Raw genomic sequence first — 20,800 nt, forward strand, 5'->3', positions numbered from 1 at the left:
AAAAGTGAATGGAGTGAATGGAAACACATGGTTTTTGGGGCCTGACAAGCTGTTGGAGTGTGAGCAGGGTAATATTTTGTGAAGGGATTCTGGGAAACCGGCTAGCCGGACTTTAGTACTAGAGGTGGGAAGTACAATGCCTGCACTTTAAATGAGGGGTTTGGGATATTGGCTGTTTGGAGTGACATCTAAACTATTGTATCTGTGAGCCTCTGCAAACACAGTGATTGTGTGTGAATGATGGTGAAAGTTTTCGAATAATGGTGAAAGTGTTTCTTTCTTTGGGTCACCCTGCCTCGATGGGAGACGGCCGTGTTAAAAAAAATTATGGAAACGAACTATGAATTAATACCTACTGTGACTTTTCTTGTGGCTCATTGAATTTGGGTAAACTGTACAAGGCAGCAGAATGTGACTAGTTGGACCCCTACAGATTAAGAGCCTCCTATGAATACTGTACAACAACATGCTGATGCACTTCTGCAATTACCTAATTAACCTAATTAACAGCTCTAGCTGTTAGTCCATGTTAATATTTTTAACCCCTGCATTTTTTTTATTTTTTATTATCACACCGGCCGATTCCCACCAAGGCAGGGTGGCCCGAAAAAGAAAAACTTTCACCATCATTCACTCCATCACTGTCTTGCCAGAAGGGTGCTTTACACTACAGTTTTTAAACTGCAACATTAACACCCCTCCTTCAGAGTGCAGGCACTGTACTTCCCATCTCCAGGACTCAAGTCCGGCCTGCCGGTTTCCCTGAATCCCTTCATAAATGTTACTTTGCTCACACTCCAACAGCACGTCAAGTATTAAAAACCATTTGTCTCCATTCACTCCTATCAAACACGCTCACGCATGCCTGCTGGAAGTCCAAGCCCCTCGCACACAAAACCTCCTTTACCCCCTCCCTCCAACCCTTCCTAGGCCGACCCCTACCCCGCCTTCCTTCCACTACAGACTGATACACTCTTGAAGTCATTCTGTTTCGCTCCATTCTCTCTACATGTCCGAACCACCTCAACAACCCTTCCTCAGCCCTCTGGACAACAGTTTTGGTAATCCCGCACCTCCTCCTAACTTCCAAACTACGAATTCTCTGCATTATATTCACACCACACATTGCCCTCAGACATGACATCTCCACTGCCTCCAGCCTTCTCCTCGCTGCAACATTCATCACCCACGCTTCACACCCATATAAGAGCGTTGGTAAAACTATACTCTCATACATTCCCCTCTTTGCCTCCAAGGACAAAGTTCTTTGTCTCCACAGACTCCTAAGTGCACCACTCACTCTTTTTCCCTCATCAATTCTATGATTCACCTCATCTTTCATAGACCCATCCGCTGACACGTCCACTCCCAAATATCTGAATACGTTCACCTCCTCCATACTCTCTCCCTCCAATCTGATATTCAATCTTTCATCACCTAATCTTTTTGTTATCCTCATAACCTTACTCTTTCCTGTATTCACCTTTAATTTTCTTCTTTTGCACACCCTACCAAATTCATCCACCAATCTCTGCAACTTCTCTTCAGAATCTCCCAAGAGCACAGTGTCATCAGCAAAGAGCAGCTGTGACAACTCCCACTTTGTGTGTGATTCTTTATCTTTTAACTCCACGCCTCTTGCCAAGACCCTCGCATTTACTTCTCTTACAACCCCATCTATAAATATATTAAACAACCACGGTGACATCACACATCCTTGTCTAAGGCCTACTTTTACTGGGAAATAATTTCCCTCTTTCCTACATACTCTAACTTGAGCCTCACTATCCTCGTAAAAACTCTTCACTGCTTTCAGTAACCTACCTCCTACACCATACACTTGCAACATCTGCCACATTGCCCCCCTATCCACCCTGTCATACGCCTTTTCCAAATCCATAAATGCCACAAAGACCTCTTTAGCCTTATCTAAATACTGTTCACTTATATGTTTCACTGTAAACACCTGGTCCACACACCCCCTACCTTTCCTAAAGCCTCCTTGTTCATCTGCTATCCTATTCTCCGTCTTACTCTTAATTCTTTCAATTATAACTCTACCATACACTTTACCAGGTACACTCAACAGACTTATCCCCCTATAATTTTTGCACTCTCTTTTATCCCCTTTGCCTTTATACAAAGGAACTATGCATGCTCTCTGCCAATCCCTAGGTACCTTACCCTCTTCCATACATTTATTAAATAATTGCACCAACCACTCCAAAACTATATCCCCACCCTGCATGACAGGTGATAAAGGGTTTAAATTTTTATATTTACCAGATTATGATATTGTTAATCTTCTGTGGACAATATTAACAGCAAATATTGATTTGGAGGGGCCCCCACAATACTGGAAATTTGTGGGTTCCAGAAGCCATAGTGATAAATTTAAATTTATGTATACCGTGGACCCTCGAATTTCGTAATTAATCCGTTCCAGAGTGTGTGACGAAAGTTGAAATTTATGAATGGTGAAACCACTTTCCCCATATGAAATAATTTTTTTTTTTTTTTCAACAAGTCGGCCGTCTCCCACCGAGGCAGGGTGACCCAAAAAAGAAAGAAAATCCCCAAAAAGAAAATACTTTCATCATCATTCAACACTTTCACCACACTCACACATTATCACTGCTTTTGCAGAGGTGCTCAGAATACAACAGTTTAGAAGCATATACGTATAAAGATACACAACATATCCCTCCAAACTGCCAATATCCCAAACCCCTCCTTTAAAGTGCAGGCATTGTATTTCCCATTTCCAGGACTCAAGTCCGACTATATGAAAATAATGTACGTAAATCAAATTAATCCGTTCCAGACACCCAAAAGTATTAACATAAAAATATTTTTTTTTTTACATTAAATATAGATTTACATACAGAAAACAATGAGACATCAAGTATAAAACAAAATTAACATCAAACCTACCTTTACTGAAGACTGTTGTTGGTGAATGGAAGACATGAGGAGAGGAGAGGATGGAGAAGTTACGCTTTTGTTTGGAAGGGGAATCCCCTTCCATAAAGACTTTAGGTAACAAGTCCTTATCCAGGGTTACTTCCCTTCTTTGTTTTGTAATGCCACTAAGACCAGCTTGAGAGTCACTAGACCCGTCACTCAAAAAATTGTTCCAGATTGCTCTGTTTCTGGTGTCTCTTTAAAATTTGCTTCAAATGGGACAAGACATTGTCATTGTACATGATGCCAACACGGCTTGCAACAGCTTTGTCAGGGTGATGTTCCTCCATAAACATTTGCACCTCACTCCACTTTGCGCAAATGTCCTTAACCTTTGAAGAAGGCACCTTCTTCCATCTGTCTTCCTCCTCCTCTGAAGCAATTTCCTTAGCTGTGCTCTGTTGCTGTTATAGATGAAGGTCTTGCAGCTCTTCAGTGGTTAGCTCTTGACTGTGGTCCTCCACCAACTCTTCCACATCCTGGCCACTCACATCCAACCCCATGGAATTCCCCTATGCCACACTAGATTGCACAACTGGCATAGGGTTGTCAGGGTCAGTCTCAAACCCTTCAAAATCTTTGTTGAGGACACAATCTGGTCACAATTTTCTCCAAGCAGAGTTCATCGTCCTGGAAGTCACTCCCTGCCAAGCCTTATCTATAAGGCCTATGTAATGGAGGATATTGAAGTGATCTTTCCAGAACTCTCTTAGGGTCAACTGAGTGTCTGAGGTCACATCAAAGCACCTTTGAAACATTGCTTTGATGTAGAGTTTTTTGAAGTTTGAAATGATCTGCTGGTCCATTGGCTGGATGTGAGGAGTGGTATTAACCCTTTGAGGGTCGACAGGCCCTCTCCGAAACTCGTTCTCAGGGTCGGCCAAATTTAAAAAAAAAAAAAAATTATTTTCTCTTATGAAAAGATAGAGAATCTTTTCCCGATCATAAAGACACCAAAAGTTTGAAATTTGATAGAAAACTTACGGAATTATGCTCTCGCAAAGTTAGCGGTCTCGGCGATGTTTACGCATCGGCGATTTTGCCCACTTTGAGCCCCATTTTCGGCCAATTTCACTGTACTAGTCGACAAAAAACATGAATATTTCGCTAGAACTCCATTTTTTCTATCGAATGGATGCAAGAAACCACTCATTTATGAAATTCAACTATCCAGTACAGTGGTCAGAATTTAGCAATTTTGCCAATTTCACACAAATTTCAAAAGATGCCAATTTCGGAATAGGGTCCAGAATAAACAAGAAAGACATTCCTGGCACTAAAATGACATTTCCTCTAGTCATTAGTCATGTCTCAAGTCCCCTCTTATATTCTTTTGCTTTCCACTTTGAATTTTTATTTTCACAAAAAATATAAGATTTACTGTTATGCAGACTACTGCATTAGTGTAAAAAATGGTATAAATATTATTTGTGCACTTGTGAAAGAATATTAGACTCACCAGTTGACGTGTATTGCACGCTTGGCACGATTTGTTTACTTTTGAAGTTTGGTAAAAATCGAACATTTCTGCTACTTTGAGCTCAATTTCAAGGCACCTTTCTTTGTAAAACCAGTCAAAATCATCTCAATTTCTGTAATATGTCTTCCATTCTATAAAATGAGACCAAGAAAACTAGAATACAACAATAAATACCATACGAAAATACACTGCAAAGTCGCTGATTTATTAAAAAAAAATGGTCAAAGTTTTTTTTTTCTCATTATGCACTGTGTGCTGCAGGATTTTTTTTAGACTGTGCACACTGACCACATAGACCCATTCTTTCATATGAAGGCCTACCAGCTTTCTCCCACTAGATTTGAGGCCGCTAGAATTTATGAGTACTAGTACGTCAAAAACCCCTACGCGTAAAACGTACTAGTACGACGAAAACCCTCAAAGGGTTAAGGGGCAAGAACTTCACTGTGATGAAACTAAACTCCTCCACCATTTGGTCATCCAAGTCTCGAGGATGAGCAGGAGGCACTTGAGTGGCAATTTTTTTTTTCCAGGAGGTATTTCTTCACACTCGGGCCAAACACTTCATTGAACCAATCAAGGAAAGTTTCCCTCGTGACCCATGCCTTACTGTTAGCCTTCCACATCACACACAATTTACTTTTGGCGACACTGTGTTTCTTGAACACTCCGGGATTTTCAGAGTGATACACCAGTAAAAGCTTCACTTTGAAATCCCCACTAGCATTATCACAGAACATGAGAGTTAGCCTGTCTTTCATAGGCTTGTGTCCTGGGAGAGCCTTTTCCTCCTGCGTGATGTAGGTCCTCTTTGGCATTTTCTTTCAAAAAGAGGCCTGTTTCGTCACAATTGAACACTTGTTGGGGGACGAATCCTTCAGCCTCTACACAGTCCTTGAATTCCAGCACAAATTTCTCAGCTGCATATTTGTCACAACTGGCAGCCTCGCCATGCCTTACCACACTGTGTATGCCACTACGCTTCTTAAATCTCTCAAACCAGCCTTTGCTGGCCTTAAATTCACTAATATCAGCACTTGTTCCAGGCATTTTCTTTACGAGATCAGAATGCAAATGCCTTGCCTTTTCACAAATTATCAACTGCATAACACTATCTCCTGCTAACTATTTTTGGTTGATCCACACCAACAAATTCTCAACATCTTCAAGTATTTGTGATCTCTTTTTTGTGAGCATATTTACCCCTTTTGCAACAGCTTCCTTGATTTCCTTTTTCTTCACCACAATGGAAGCGATGGTTGTATGGGAGCTTCCCATACATCTTGGCAAGATGGGCCACACGCATTCCACTTTCATATTTTGCAATTTCTTTCTTTCTTGAATTCTATCATGTTTCTCACATTCTTTACCAATGGGCTGGCACTACAAGCTTTCTTTGGATCCATGGTGGCTTATTAGAAGTTGCAAGCACAAAAAAGAATGGAATATTATGATATGTATCATACAGACGCGTGCAGTGATGTTCACCCATCAATAAACAATGACACTGACTGGTAGTGGTGAATGGGGCGCCTTTGTGTGGCGCGGACACTGGGAGGTCACTCATACGCGTTCCAGATGAGGGATGAATGGTGAGCCAAAATACTAACCGCAAGGCTATACTTTGACGAAAAAACATTACGAAAGGCAAAATTTAAAAGTGTGAGGCTTATGAAACTCGAGGGTCCACTGTATAGAGATTAAAGTGATAGGTACAGAATGTTACAGAAGGTGAAGGTGGAGGATTACTGTACATACAAGACAGAAGGCATGATAGCAGAAGAGAAATAGAACAGGCTAGAAAAATGTATGAAACCCTATAGCATTCCATGCTAGATCTCATAGAAGGATTTTCAAATCCTTTTCACAATTAACCATTAAACTGTCCAAGCAGATCTACGTTCACATGCGTAGTGCTCCAAAAGTAGATTTATGTTTTATTTACATATTTTCAAATATAACAAAAAAAAAAAAACGTAGATCAAAGTTTTTTTACACTTTTTCAAATGTAAAAAAAAGAAAAGATCTACTTTTTTTACATACTTTCAAATGTCGAAAAAACGTAGATCTACGTCTGGACAGTTTAAGGGTTAAATATTTAGTTCTTTCTATGATACTTTGTTCTTGAACATTTCTCAAAAAAATTTCAAGCTTTTACAAAAATAGATTTTTAAAATTTGTAAATGACTGTAAATTGGAGTCAAGTAACTAAACTAGCTATAGATACCAACAAAGAGAATTTATATTAATGAACAATTATACTTGCTGTCAATGGAAGGGTATGAGGCAGCAGTTTCTGTTGTCTGAGAGGCAGTGCGTGACTTTGCATGCCTGGCACATCCACTTAGAACAAAGGATATTTTTACACGTGGTGCATAATTTGCAGGTCTGTTTCAAATCCTGGAAGATTAAACAATGGTACAAAGCAATGTTGTACCTCAGGGCAATATTGTCTGAGGGCAACATAGGACTCTGTCCTTTCTTGATACAGTATTTGGTGAAAGATACTGACTGATCCTTCAGTGAGTCTGGATGGCCTGCTTAATTTCATATTCTTGCAGATACTGATATATCTGCTCTCTAATGGGCTCCACCAACTGCTTTGTAACTTTCCAGCAACAGCAAGTATAACTGTTCTGTAACATTAATTCCTTATTTTGATGCAAATTTAAAAAAAAAAATCAATTTTATAACCATTTCAATGTACCTTTCGTAAACACTGTGTATAATTAATACTTTTACCACCTAACATACATTGGCAATCTGTCGTTTATTAAAAAAAAATAATGGAAAACATCTCAAAACATTTCATTAAGCCATTACGGGACTTATGATTTCTCTGGCACATTTTACACAACATTCCTCTATATCAGCACCAAGTACAGTAGCCCCCCCCAAATTCGCAGAGGTTACGTTCCAAGATCACCCATGAATTTGGAAAACCGCAAATTCTGGACACGGTTAAAAAAATGCTTATAAATGCCTGTTCTATAGTTTAAACCCTAAATATGCCCCCAAAATACTTTAATTTCATTTCAAACTCAGCTTCATACATCACCCATAAAAAAAAGATAAACCCATATACAGTACTGTACTGCTATGTCTCCCACAATGCTAGATTGTAAAACACCGATGTTACCCCCATATGTACTGTAATTTATGCAAGCCCATTTTCTTTGGTATACTGTAATTCATGCAACCCTGTTTTCTTTGGTATATGTATGGTAAATATACGGTAACAATTTAATTTAGTAAAGTATTATACATATTTAAATGGAAATTTTGCTCAGTTTATGTTAATATTCATGCTACAAAATTATTAAATTTTATTTTCTTATATAAATTATATATTGCCATGAAAAAAGCCAAAAAGAAATTCCACGAATTCGCTAGGTTCCAAGGAAAAATCTGCGAATTACTGAAGCCGCAAATTCGGAACTGCGAATTCACGGGGGTCCACTGTATAACCTTTTAGCCATGTTGTGCAAAATTTTAACGAATTTTCCTCCATTACGTTAGGTGTGGTGGTCCTCAATATGAGAAGCACTTTGGCGCAAAATGCACTATGTCAAGATAATTGAAAACTGCTCTGTATATGCTCTTCCCAGCCAGTCTGGGACTCTGATTGGTCTTGATATAACAAAAAGTTTTGCCTTTACCTAACATCAAGCATATCCTACACTATTATTGGCCTCAGGAAATTTGCAAACACACCAAAAAACTAAAAGTTCATTAAGGGATGCTAGAATGCTATAGGGTTAAACATGAGTGCCTGGAAGATTTTTATTTACTGGCCATCCTCAGAAAATAATTCACGAGGAAAATCACGGTGTCGAAGCTACAATGTAGAAAAAAAAGTTCATATATATGGCAAAATATGTACATACAAACCACATTCATACTGTGCAAAAGTCTTATGTAAATACCTACAATATACGAGTCTGCTCTTTAGCCTACATCTTACTGTTTGACTATCAGATGAAACTTAACTTTATCATATTTATGTTTAAACCCCAATATAGAGTCTACCCTACTGTATTACTGTCTAGATCATTCCATTTCTTTACCATTTTTATGTTGAAGAAATGCTTCCTGATATCTGTGATTCAGCTAGGTGTGCAGCTTTCATCCATGTCCTCTTGTTTGTTGTGCCTTAAATAGCCAGCATTATTTTTTCTTCATAATGGCTATTTTATAACATCCAACATTTCAGCAGACAATAAAAAATTATACACATCTACAAATACTTCAATAATCAATGTCACAGGTGTTGTTAGATTAGAGTTTCAGGATCTTCATGACCTTCAAGAAGTTTTAAAATATAAGATACTGTACTAGTTTATGGTTTGATAAAGTATAAACCAAATAAAATCCATAAACAGTATGGGCAGTACCTTATGACCACCTCAGTTAAGAAAGGCAACCATTATGCTGTTAATATTAATAAGACATTATAAAAGTCAGATGTCCCAAATCTTTGATTCAAAAGTATGAAGTACACTGGGCCAGAGTGAATTTAGAGAACAGATAGCAAAAACAAACGTTCGTGCTTAAATATGTAAGCAAGGCCAGGGAATAAAAACATGCCACCTACCACCAATAGATGAAAAAATTATATAGAAAATTTGTTAGCATCAACAGGAAAAACTACAAGTCTCAAGTGATTAGAGGAACAAATTATACCAAACAGACACTAGGAAAAACATTCATAAATAGCACTAAGGAATATTGAAATGGTAAAAGAGATAGTAAATACTACAATCACCTAAATATTTGACCGTTTACTCGGGAATTTCAGCAAAAATTTAATATTTTCGCTACTTTGAGCTCAATTTCTAGCTACCTCAAATACAGAAACCCATCAAAATCATCTCTTTTTCAGTAGTATGCCTTCAATTCTATCAAATGATACCAAGAAACACCAATAAATCTATAAAAACCATCCATGAAAAGACCTCAAAGTTGCAAATTTAAACTATATATACGTACACGGGCACGGTTTTTCCCATCTTGCACTGCGTGGGGCAGGATTTCTTTTATACTAAATGCTGTAAGGAGTTTTTATGAGGATAGTGAGGCTCAGGTTTGGGTGTGTAGAAGAGAGGGAGATTACTTCCCAATAAAAGTAAGTCTTAGACAGAGATGTGTAATGTCACCATGGTTGTTTAATATATCTATAGATGGGGTTGTAAAAGAAGCAAATGCTAGGGTGTTGGGGAGAGGGGTGGGATTAAATTATGGGGAATCAAATATAAAATGGGAGTTGACACAGTTACTTTTTGCTGATGATAATGTGCTTACGGGAGATTCTAAAGAAAAGTTGCAAAGGTTAGTGGATGAGTTTGGGAGTGTGTGTAAAGGTAGAAAGTTGAAAGTGTACATACATAAGAGTAAGGTGATGAGGGTATCAAATGATTTAGATAAAGAAAAATTGGATATCACATTGGAGACAGGGAGTATGGAAGAAGTGAATGTTTTCAGATATTTGGGAGTTGACGTGTCAGAGGATGTGTTTATGAAGGATGAGGTTAACCACAGAATTGATGGAGGAAAAAATGTGAATGGTGCATTGAGGTATATGTGGAGACAAAAAACGTTATCTATGGAGGCAAAGAAGGGAATGTATGAAAGTATAGTGGTACCAACACTCCTATATGGGTGTGAATCTTGCAGCGAGGAGGCGGCTGAAGGCAGTGGAGATGTCCTGTCTAAGGGCAATGTGTGGTATAAATATTATGCAGAGAATTCGGAGTGTGGAAATTAGAGGGTGTGGAGTTACTAAAAGTATTAGTCAGAGGGCTGAAGAGGGGTTGTTGAGGTGTTTGGTCATTTAGAGAGAATGGATCATAGTAGAATGACTTGGAGAGCGTATAAATCAGTAGGGGGAGGAAGGAGGGGGTAGGGGTCGTCCTCGAAAAGGTTGGGAGGGAGGGAGTAAAGGTTATGTGGACGAGAGGCTTGGACTTCCAACAAGTGTGCGTGAGTGTGTTAGATGGGAGTGAATGGAGATGAATGGTTTTTGGAACCTGACAAGCTGTTGGAATGTGAGAAAGGTAATATTTAGTGAAGGGATTCAGGGAAACCGGTTATTTCTGTATAGCCGGACTTGAGTACTGGAAATGGGAAGTACAATGCCTGCACTTTAAAGGAGGGGTTTGGGATATTGGCAGTTTGGAGGGATGTTATATATCTTTATATATGCTTCTAAACTGTTGTATCTGGGGGCCTCTGCAAAAACAGTGATTATGTATGAGTGGGGTGAAAGTGTTTAATGATGTTGAAAGTATTTTCTTTTTGGGGGTTTTCTTTCTTTTTGGGTCACCCTGCCTCAGTGGGAGACGGCTGACTTGTTGGAGAAAGAAAAAAAATATATGGTGCACATTTAACACAGACTCATTCTTTGATATCTAGGCCAAAACTTACTGCTCACAACTTCTGAGTTAGCTGAGTTTATGATGTAATACTACACAAGAGACCCCTGGCTTCAATGGTGTTGTTCTGTGTGATGGCCACTGAAAGGGTTAGAGACTGAGGTGTTTTCTAGGATGGTTTTAATAGTTTGATGGGTTGTTTCTTGGTATCATTTGATAGAATGGAAGACATACTACTGAAATAGGGATGATTTTGGTTGGTTTCGGGTTCAGAAGTAGCTTGAAATTAGACTCAAAGTAGTGAATATAATCAATTTTTGACAATTTTCCTCATAACAAGTATGGCTCCCCTGGTCTGTTTTATGGGTTTTTAATGGGTTTGATTCCATTATTGGGCACTGTAAATCATAACCAATCATTTTGTGTGATTATGAATTCAAAATGTAAGGCAAGTGTAATATAGGAGAGCCCTGGGGATGTGATTAATGCACAGATAAAATGGTGTTTTGTTTATTTTGAACTTTATTTTTAAATTGGTATTTTTTTAATTTAGTGTAAAATTAGCCAAATTTCCAAGTTCTGTGCACTTTATAGGGTAGCTGTAATAGTTGCATGAACAATTTCTTGTGCTCAGTCAATAGTATGGAAGGTATAATAGCAAAATGGCTAAGAATCTGATCGAATGGAGCAATGAAATTGGCTTAAAATAGGACTCAAACTGGGTAAAATCGCTGATGTGTATATTGCACCCGGATCACTAAATTTGCACCTGCGTAATTCTGTAATTTTTCCATCAAATTTCATACTTTTGGTGCCGTTACCTTCGAAAATACATTATCTACCATTCCGTAAGAAAAAATATTTTTTATTTTTTTTAAAAAGTGGACACAGAGTAATATTAATTCCATGGGTCTGGACAGTAAAGGGGTATGAAATTATACAGTAAACTAATCAATGAGGATGGGATGCCATAACTCTATTCATGCATTTACAAATAGCTGCAGTAATTACAAAGCTGGATTCAAGAACAACGATGCAAAGCCAATTAATCTGAATAATCAAAGTTGGAAAATTTCTGGAAGCAGTGTGCACAAGGAACTGAAAAGAACATGGAAATGTCTCAAGCCTACAACAGTGAATGATGGAAGCTTTACTCAGGTTTAAGACTATTACTTCATCATGAGTGTTTGTTAATGAGAACTGGAGGAAAGATAGATGCAATCAAAATAAGCCTTCTTGTTTGTCAAGCTACTACCACTGAAATACAGCCTGTTAGCAAGGATAAAATTTTCTGCAGAGCAATGATGAATATAACACTGTCAGTATTACTGTATTAGAATATGTTGCCAACACACTGAGAAGAGTGCTAAATTTAAGAATAGCCCCAATAAAGCCATCTTATTATTAAACAAGTGTGAAGATATTTTGATATTTACAAATAAAAAGCTAAATTCAGAAGCAGGTTTTGAGGAGTGCTTCTGCAATATTATGATAAAACACTTAACCTGAGGAATGGGAGCAATCAGGTTCAATTCAAGAAAGGAAGAGCAGTCCAATTCTTGAATCAAGAGAGCCTCATTCACCAGATACACTACACTGAGAGGTAGGGGTGGGGTGGGGTGGGAGGTGGGGGGGGGAGGGTTAATCTAGATGTGTGAAAATTTAATGACTATAATATTAAGTCTTGCAGGCACTTATGAATGAAAATGGCACACTATGTGTTTCAATATTTTTCTTTTTAATTCTGCTAAAATCTATTAATTATTCTAAAGCAGTTTCTTGCTTTTTACAATCCAATATTTCAAAATACAAAAAATATATTAAGTTGACTAAAGACTTTTGCACAGTAATACATATATACAAATAAAAATTATTTAAATTATTTGAGATAAAAGTGTATATAAATAATCCTTCATTAAAAATATTCATGCATTTGTCTCATCCAGTTGACATACCAGCAGACAGGGCCTGGTACGGTGACTGTGCGAGGGAGACTGCTTGACTAACTCCAATTTGAGGTCCAACAGATGCGATTCCTTGTCGGGGGCCTGAGAACAACACCATCCCCTGAGTCTGTGATGCAACGGTAGTCTTGGTAACACCTGCCATAGTGATTGGCTTGATTACACCCCCTGGATCTGTTGTTGTCACAACAGTGGACGGAACCATTCTCATACTAGTTGCCGATGAAACAGGAGTGACGGTGAGTTGTTTGGCAGATGGGTCTGTGGACACCAACAAGTTGCTGGGTAGTATCAATTTACCATCAGGCGTAACAGATGGTACAAGGTACTGCACATGAGTAGGTTGACCTGAACCTGCAGAAACTACCTTGTTGATGCCTGGCTGGGAGCCTACAGAAGTAGCTGGGGTTGTTTTTACTACTACATTTGTAACGTGCATAGGAGAGGTGCCACCTGGGGCCACCAAAGTACTACCTTTAACTCCTGTATTCAATAAAGTATAATGCCCAGGAGACATAAGAATGGCAGCCTTTGGAATGGTTCCAACTGATGTTGTGGTAGTGCCAGAAGTTGATGTGATAATTCCAGTATGGAAGGCTTGTTGACTGCTGCTTGGAATCATCTGTGTTCCAGCTGGCAATGTGACAGAAGTGCCACCAATGCCACCCAAGTTACACTTATTGCTATCATTTTTGTTTGTGCGTAAGCTGATGGGTGTGTCCACCAAGACGGGTTTTCTTTCTTGTGTAGTCACAGTGAGGTTATGGAAAGACTTAATTTGGTTGGTCTTCATGACTGTCTTCTGTCCAGCTGGGGAGGAGACATTGCTGATAATTTTGATGTTTGCTCCATGGCTGCTAGTAGAAACTGTCACCTTGTCACCCTCTTGTTGCATCATATTATTCTCACTAACATTCCGAACTTTGGGAGAAGGAGGCATGGACCTGCGGAAAGATCAAATTAAAACATTAAATATTTCCTCAAGTTACCAAACTTTCTCTTAGGGTAAATAAGTTTTTTATGCCTTTTTATTTTCAACAAACCAGCCATATCCCACTAAGGCAGGGTTACCTAAAAAGAAAAATGAAAGTCTCTTTTTAAATTTGGTAATATATAGAAGAGAAGGGGTTACTAGTCCCTTGCTCCTGGCATTTTAGTCACATCTTATGATATGTGTGGCTTAAGGAGGAAGAATTCTGTTATACTTCCCCATGGAGATTTTATGCCTGTGTATGTATTTCTTTATACAGTGGACACTCAGTTATCAGCCATAATGTTCCAGAAGGTCAACCTAAAACCAAAATAGCCTAAAACCGAAATAATATTTCCCATAAGAATTAATGTAAATACAATTGTCAAAGTGGGAAGTCTGAATGTGCGTGGATGTTGTGCGGATGATAAGAAAGAGATGATTGTGGATGTTATGAATGAGAAGAAGCTGGATGTCCTGGCTTTAAGTGAAACAAAGTTGAAGGGGGTGGGAGAGTTTCAGTGGAGAGGAATAAATGGGATTAGGTCAGGGGTTTCAAATAGAGTTAGAGCTAAAGAAGGAGTAGCAATAATGTTGAAGGATAAGCTATGGCAGGAAAAGAGGGACTATAAATGTATTAATTCAAGGATTATGTGGAGTAAAATAAAGATTGGATGTGAAAAGTGGGTTATAATAAGCGTGTATGCACCTGGAGAAGAGAGAAGTGTAGAGGAGAGAGAGAGATTTTGGGAAATGTTGAGTGAATGCGTGGGGAGTTTTGAATCAAATGTGAGAGTAATGGTGGTTGGGGATTTTAATGCTAAAGTGGGTAAAAATGTTATGGAGGGAGTAGTAGGTAAATTTGGGGTGCCAGGGGTAAATGTAAATGGGGAGCCTTTAATTGAGCTATGTGTAGAAAGAAATTTGGTAATAAGTAATACATATTTTATGAAAAAGAGGATAAATAAATATACAAGGTATGATGTAGCACGTAATGAAAGTAGTTTATTAGATTATGTATTGGTGGATAAAAGGTTGATGGGTAGGCTCCAGGATGTACATGTTTATAGAGGGGCAACTGATATATCGGATCATTATTTAGTTGTAGCTACAGTTAGAGTAAGAGGTAGATGGGAAAAGAGGAAGGTGGCAACAACAAGTAAGAGGGAGGTGAAAGTGTATAAACTAAGGGAGGAGGAAGTTCGGGTGAGATATAAGCGACTATTGGCAGAAAGGTGGGCTAGTGCAAAGATGAGTAGTGGGGGGGTTGAAGAGGGTTGGAATAGTTTTAAAAATGCAGTATTAGAATGTGGGGCAGAAGTTTGTGGTTATAGGAGGGTGGGGGCAGGAGGAAAGAGGAGTGATTGGTGGAATGATGAAGTAAAGGGTGTGATAAAAGAGAAAAAGGTAGCTTATGAGAGGTTTTTACAAAGCAGAAGTGTTATAAGAAGAGCAGAGTATATGGAGAGTAAAAGAAAGGTAAAGAGAGTGGTGAGAGAGTGCAAAAGGAGAGCAGATGATAGAGTGGGAGAGGCATTGTCAAGAAATTTTAATGAAAATAAGAAAAAATTTTGGAGTGAGTTAAACAAGTTAAGAAAGCCTAGGGAAAATATGGATTTGTCAGTTAAAAACAGAGTAGGGGAGTTAGTAGATGGGGAGATGGAGGTATTGGGTAGATGGCGAGAATATTTTGAGGAACTTTTAAATGTTAAGGAAGAAACAGAGGCAGTAATTTCATGCACTGGTCAGGGAGGTATACCATCTTTTAGGAGTGAAGAAGAGCAGAATGTAAGTGTGGGGGAGGTACGTGAGGCATTACGTAAAATGAAAGGGGGTAAAGCAGCTGGAACTGATGGGATCATGACAGAAATGTTAAAAGCAGGGGGGGATATAGTGTTGGAGTGGTTGGTACTTTTGTTTAATAAATGTATGAAAGAGGGGAAGGTACCTAGGGATTGGCAGAGAGCATGTATAGTCCCTTTATATAAAGGGAAAGGGGACAAAAGAGACTGTAAAAATTATAGAGGAATAAGCTTACTGAGTATACCAGGAAAAGTGTACGGTAGGGTTATAATTGAAAGAATTAGAGGTAAGACAGAATGTAGGATTGCGGATGAGCAAGGAGGTTTTAGAGTGGGTAGGGGATGTGTAGATCAGGTGTTTACATTGAAGCATATATGTGAACAGTATTTAGATAAAGATAGGGAAGTTTTTATTGCATTTATGGATTTAGAAAAGGCATATGATAGAGTGGATAGAGGAGCAATGTGGCAGATGTTGCAAGTATATGGAATAGGTGGTAAGTTATTAAATGCTGTAAAGAGTTTTTATGAGGATAGTGAGGCTCAGGTTAGGGTGTGTAGAAGAGAGGGAGACTACTTCCCAGTAAAAGTAGGTCTTAGACAGGGATGTGTAATGTCACCATGGTTGTTTAATATATTTATAGATGGGGTTGTAAAGGAAGTAAATGCTAGGGTGTTTGGGAGAGGGGTGGGATTAAATTATGGGGAATCAAATTCAAAATGGGAATTGACACAGTTACTTTTTGCTGATGATACTGTGCTTATGGGAGATTCTAAAGAAAAATTGCAAAGGTTAGTGGATGAGTTTGGGAATGTGTGTAAAGGTAGAAAGTTGAAAGTGAACATAGAAAAGAGTAAGGTGATGAGGGTGTCAAATGATTTAGATAAAGAAAAATTGGATATCAAATTGGGGAGGAGGAGTATGGAAGAAGTGAATGTTTTCAGATACTTGGGAGTTGACGTGTCGGCGGATGGATTTATGAAGGATGAGGTTAATCATAGAATTGATGAGGGAAAAAAGGTGAGTGGTGCGTTGAGGTATATGTGGAGTCAAAAAACGTTATCTATGGAGGCAAAGAAGGGAATGTATGAAAGTATAGTAGTACCAACACTCTTATATGGGTGTGAAGCTTGGGTGGTAAATGCAGCAGCGAGGAGACGGTTGGAGGCAGCAGAGATGTCCTGTTTAAGGGCAATGTGTGGTGTAAATATTATGCAGAAAATTCGGAGTGTGGAAATTAGGAGAAGGTGTGGAGTTAATAAAAGTATTAGTCAGAGGGCAGAAGAGGGGTTGTTGAGGTGGTTTGGTCATTTAGAGAGAATGGATCACAGTAGAATGACATGGAAAGCATATAAATCTATAGGGGAAGGAAGGCGGGGTAGGGGTCGTCCTCGAAAGGGTTGGAGAGAGGGGGTAAAGGAGGTTTTGTGGGTAAGGGGCTTGGACTTCCAGCAAGCGTGCGTGAGCGTGTTAGATAGGAGTGAATGGAGACGAATGGTACTTGGGACCTGACGATCTGTTGGAGTGTGAGCAGGGTAATATTTAGTGAAGGGATTCAGGGAAACCGGTTATTTTCATATAGTCGGACTTGAGTCCTGGAAATGGGAAGTACAATGCCTGCACTTTAAAGGAGGGGTTTGGGATATTGGCAGTTTGGAGGGATATGTTGTGTATCTTTATATGTGTATGCTTCTAGACTGTTGTATTCTGAGCACCTCTGCAAAAACAGTGATAATGTGCGAGTGTGGTGAAAGTGTTGAATGATGATGAAAGTATTTTCTTTTTGGGGATTTTCTTTCTTTTTTGGGTCACCCTGCCTCGGTGGGAGACGGCCGACTTGTTGAAAAAAAAAAAAAAAAAAAAAATTAATTACTAAAAAGAATAAGAAGAAGAAAACTGTAAAAGTGGGAAGTCTGAATGTGCAAATGATAAGAAAGAGATGATTGTGGATGTTATGAATGAGAAGAAGCTGGATGTCCTGGCTTTAAGTGAAACAAAGCTGAAGGGGGTGGGAGAGTTTCAATGGAGAGGAATAAATGGGATTAGGTCAGGGGTTTCAAATAGAGTTAGAGCTAAAGAAGGAGTAGCAATAATGTTGAAGGATAAGCTATGGCAGGAAAAGAGGGACTATAAATGTATTAATTCAAGGATTATGTGGAGTAAAATAAAGATTGGATGTGAAAAGTGGGTTATAGTAAGCGTGTATGCACCTGGAGAAGAAAGAAGTGTAGAGGAGAAAGACAGATTTTGGGAAATGTTGAGTGAATGCATGGGGAGTTTTGAATCAAGTGTGAGAGTGGTGGTGGTTGGGGATTTCAATACCAAAGTGGGTAAAAATGTTATGGAGGGAGTAGTAGGTAAATTTGGGGTGCCAGGGGTAAATGTAAATGGGGAACCTTTAACTGAGCTATGTGTAGAAAGAGATTTGGTAATAAGTAATACATATTTTATGAAAAAGAGGATAAATAAATATACAAGGTATGATGTAGCACGTAATGAAAGTAGTTTGTTAGATTATGTATTGGTGGATAAAAGGTTGATGGGTAGGCTCCAGGATGTACACGTTTATAGAGGGGCAACTGACATATCGGATCATTATTTAGTTGTAGCTACAGTTAGAGTAAGAGGTAGATGGAAAAAGAGGAAGGTGGCAACAACAAGTAAGAGGGAGGTGAAAGTGTATAAACAAAGGGAGGAGGAAGTTCGGGTGAGATATAAGCGACTATTGGCAGAAAGGTGGGCTAGTGCAAAGATGAGTAGTGGGGGGGGGGGGAGGGTTGAAGAGGGTTGGAATAGTTTTAAAAATGCAGTATTAGAATGTGGGGGCAGAAGTTTGTGGTTGTAGGAGGGTGGGGGCAGGAGGAAAGAGGAGTGATTAGTGGAATGATGAAGTAAAGGGTGTGATAAAACAGAAAAAGTTAGTTTATGAGAGGTTTTTACAAAGCAGAAGTGTTATAAGAAGAGAAGAGTATATGGAGAGTAAAAGAAAGGTGAAGAGAGTGGTGAGAGAGTGCAAAAGGAGAGCAGATGAAAGAGTGGGAGAGGCACTGTCAAGAAATTTTAATGAAAATAAAAAAAAAATTTGGAGTGAGTTAAACAAGTTAAGAAAGCCTAGGGAAAGTATGGATTTGTCAGTTAAAAACAGAGTAGGGGAGTTAGTAGATGGGGAGAGGAAGGTATTAGGTAGATGGCGAGAATATTTTGAGGAACTTTTAAATGTTGAGGAAGAAAGGGAGGCGGTAATTTCATGCACTGGTCAGGGAGGTATACCATCTTTTAGGAGTGAAGAAGAGCAGAATGTAAGTGTGGGGGAGGTACATGAGGCATTACGTAGAATGAAAGGGGGTAAAGCAGCTGGAACTGATGGGATCATGACAGAAATGTTAAAAGTAGGGGGGTATATAGTGTTGGAGTGGTTGGCACTTTTGTTTAATAAATGTATGAAAGAGGGGAAGGTACCTAGGGATTGGCGGAGAGCATGTATAGTCCCTTAATATAAAGGGAAAGGGGACAAAAGAGATTGTAAAAATTATAGAGGAATAAGTTTATTGAGTATACCAGGAAAAGTGTACGGTAGGGTTATAATTGAAAGAATTAGAGGTAAGACAGAATGTAGGATTGCGGATGAGCAAGGAGGTTTCAGAGTGGGTAGGGGATGTGTAGATCAAGTGTTTACATTGAAGCATATATGTGAAAAGTATTTAGATAAAGGTAGGGAAGTTTTTATTGCATTTATGGATTTAGAAAAGGCATATGATAGAGTGGATAGAGGAGCCATGTGGCAGATGTTGCAAGTATATGGAATAGGTGGTAAGTTACTAAATGCTGTAAAGAGTTTTTATGAGGATAGTGAGGCTCAGGTTAGGGTGTGTAGAAGAGAGGGAGAATACTTCCCGGTAAAAGTAGGTCTTAGACAGGGATGTGTAATGCCACCATGGTTGTTTAATATATTTATAGATGGGGTTGTAAAAGAAGTAAATGCTAGGGTGTTCGGGAGAGGGGTGGGATTAAATTTTGGGGAATCAAGTTCTAAATGGGAATTAACACAGTTACTTTTTGCTGATGATAATGTGCTAATGGGAGATTCTAAAGAAAAATTGCAAAGGTTAGTGGATGAGTTTGGGAATGTGTGTAAAGGTAGAAAGTTGAAAGTGAACATAGAAAAGAGTAAGGTGATGAGGGTATCAAATAATTTAGATAAAGAAAAATTGGATATCAAATTGGGGAGGAGGAGTATGGAAGAAGTGAACATTTTCAGATACTTGGGAGTTGACGTGTCGGCGGATGGATTTATGAAGGATGAGGTTAATCATAGAATTGATGAGGGAAAAAAGGTGAGTGGTGCATTGAGGTATATGTGGAGTCAAAAAGCGTTATCTATGGAGGCAAAGAAAGTAATGTATGAAAGTATAGTAGTACCAACACTCTTATATGGGTGTGAAGCTTGGGTGGAAAATGCAGCAGCGAGGAGGTGGCTGGAAGCAGTGGAGGTGTGTGGTGTAAATATTATGCAGAAAATTCGGAGTGTGGAAATTAGGAAAAGGTGTGGAGTTAATAAAAGTATTAGTCAGAGGGCAGAAGAGGGGTTGTTGAGGTGGTTTGGTCATTTAGAGAGAATGGATCAAAGTAAAATGACATGGAAAGCATATAAATCTATAGGGAAAGGAAGGCAGGGTAGGGGTCGTCCTCGAAAGAGTTGGAGAGAGGGGGTAAAGGAGGTTTTGTGGGCGAGGGGCTTGGACTTCCAGCAAGCGTGAGTGAGCGTGTTAGATAGGAGAGAATGGAGACGAATGGTACCTGGGACCTGACGCTCTGTTGGAGTGTGAGCAGGGTATTATTTAGTGAAGGGCCACAGATATATCAGATCACTTTCTAGTTGTAGCTACACTGAGAGTAAAAGGTATATGGGATACAAGGAGAATAGAAGCATCAGGGAAGAGAGAGGTGAAGGTTTATAAACTAAAAGAGGAGGCAGTTAGGGTAAGATATAAACAGCTATTGGAGGATAGATGGGCTAATGAGAGCATAGGCAATGGGGTCGAAGAGGTATGGGGTAGGTTTAAAAATGTACTGTTAGAGTGTTCAGCAGAAGTTTGTGGTTACAGGAAAGTGGGTGCAGGAGGGAAGAGGAGCGATTGGTGGAATGATGATGTAAAGAGAGTAGTAAGGGAGAAAAAGTTAGCATATGAGAAGTTTTTACAAAGTAGAAGTGATGCAAGGAGGGAAGAGTATATGGAGAAAAAGAGAG

General features: G+C 39.0%; 1 protein-coding gene across 13 annotated transcripts in view; it reads right to left on the reverse strand.

Annotated features, from left to right (window-relative positions):
• The window catches only part of cic (Putative transcription factor capicua), a 653,343-nt gene that overhangs the window by 74,910 nt on the left and 557,633 nt on the right, over positions 1 to 20,800 (reverse strand). For all 13 annotated transcript variants that reach the window (XM_070089069.1, XM_070089070.1, XM_070089072.1 and 10 more), the window contains exon 13: positions 12,771 to 13,723. In XM_070089069.1, the coding sequence (XP_069945170.1) occupies positions 12,771 to 13,723 (953 nt within the window). The remainder of the gene's footprint in view (positions 1 to 12,770; positions 13,724 to 20,800) is intronic.

The sequence above is a fragment of the Cherax quadricarinatus genome, chromosome 27, assembly GCF_038502225.1.
Source record: "Cherax quadricarinatus isolate ZL_2023a chromosome 27, ASM3850222v1, whole genome shotgun sequence".
NCBI lineage: Eukaryota > Metazoa > Arthropoda > Malacostraca > Decapoda > Parastacidae > Cherax > Cherax quadricarinatus.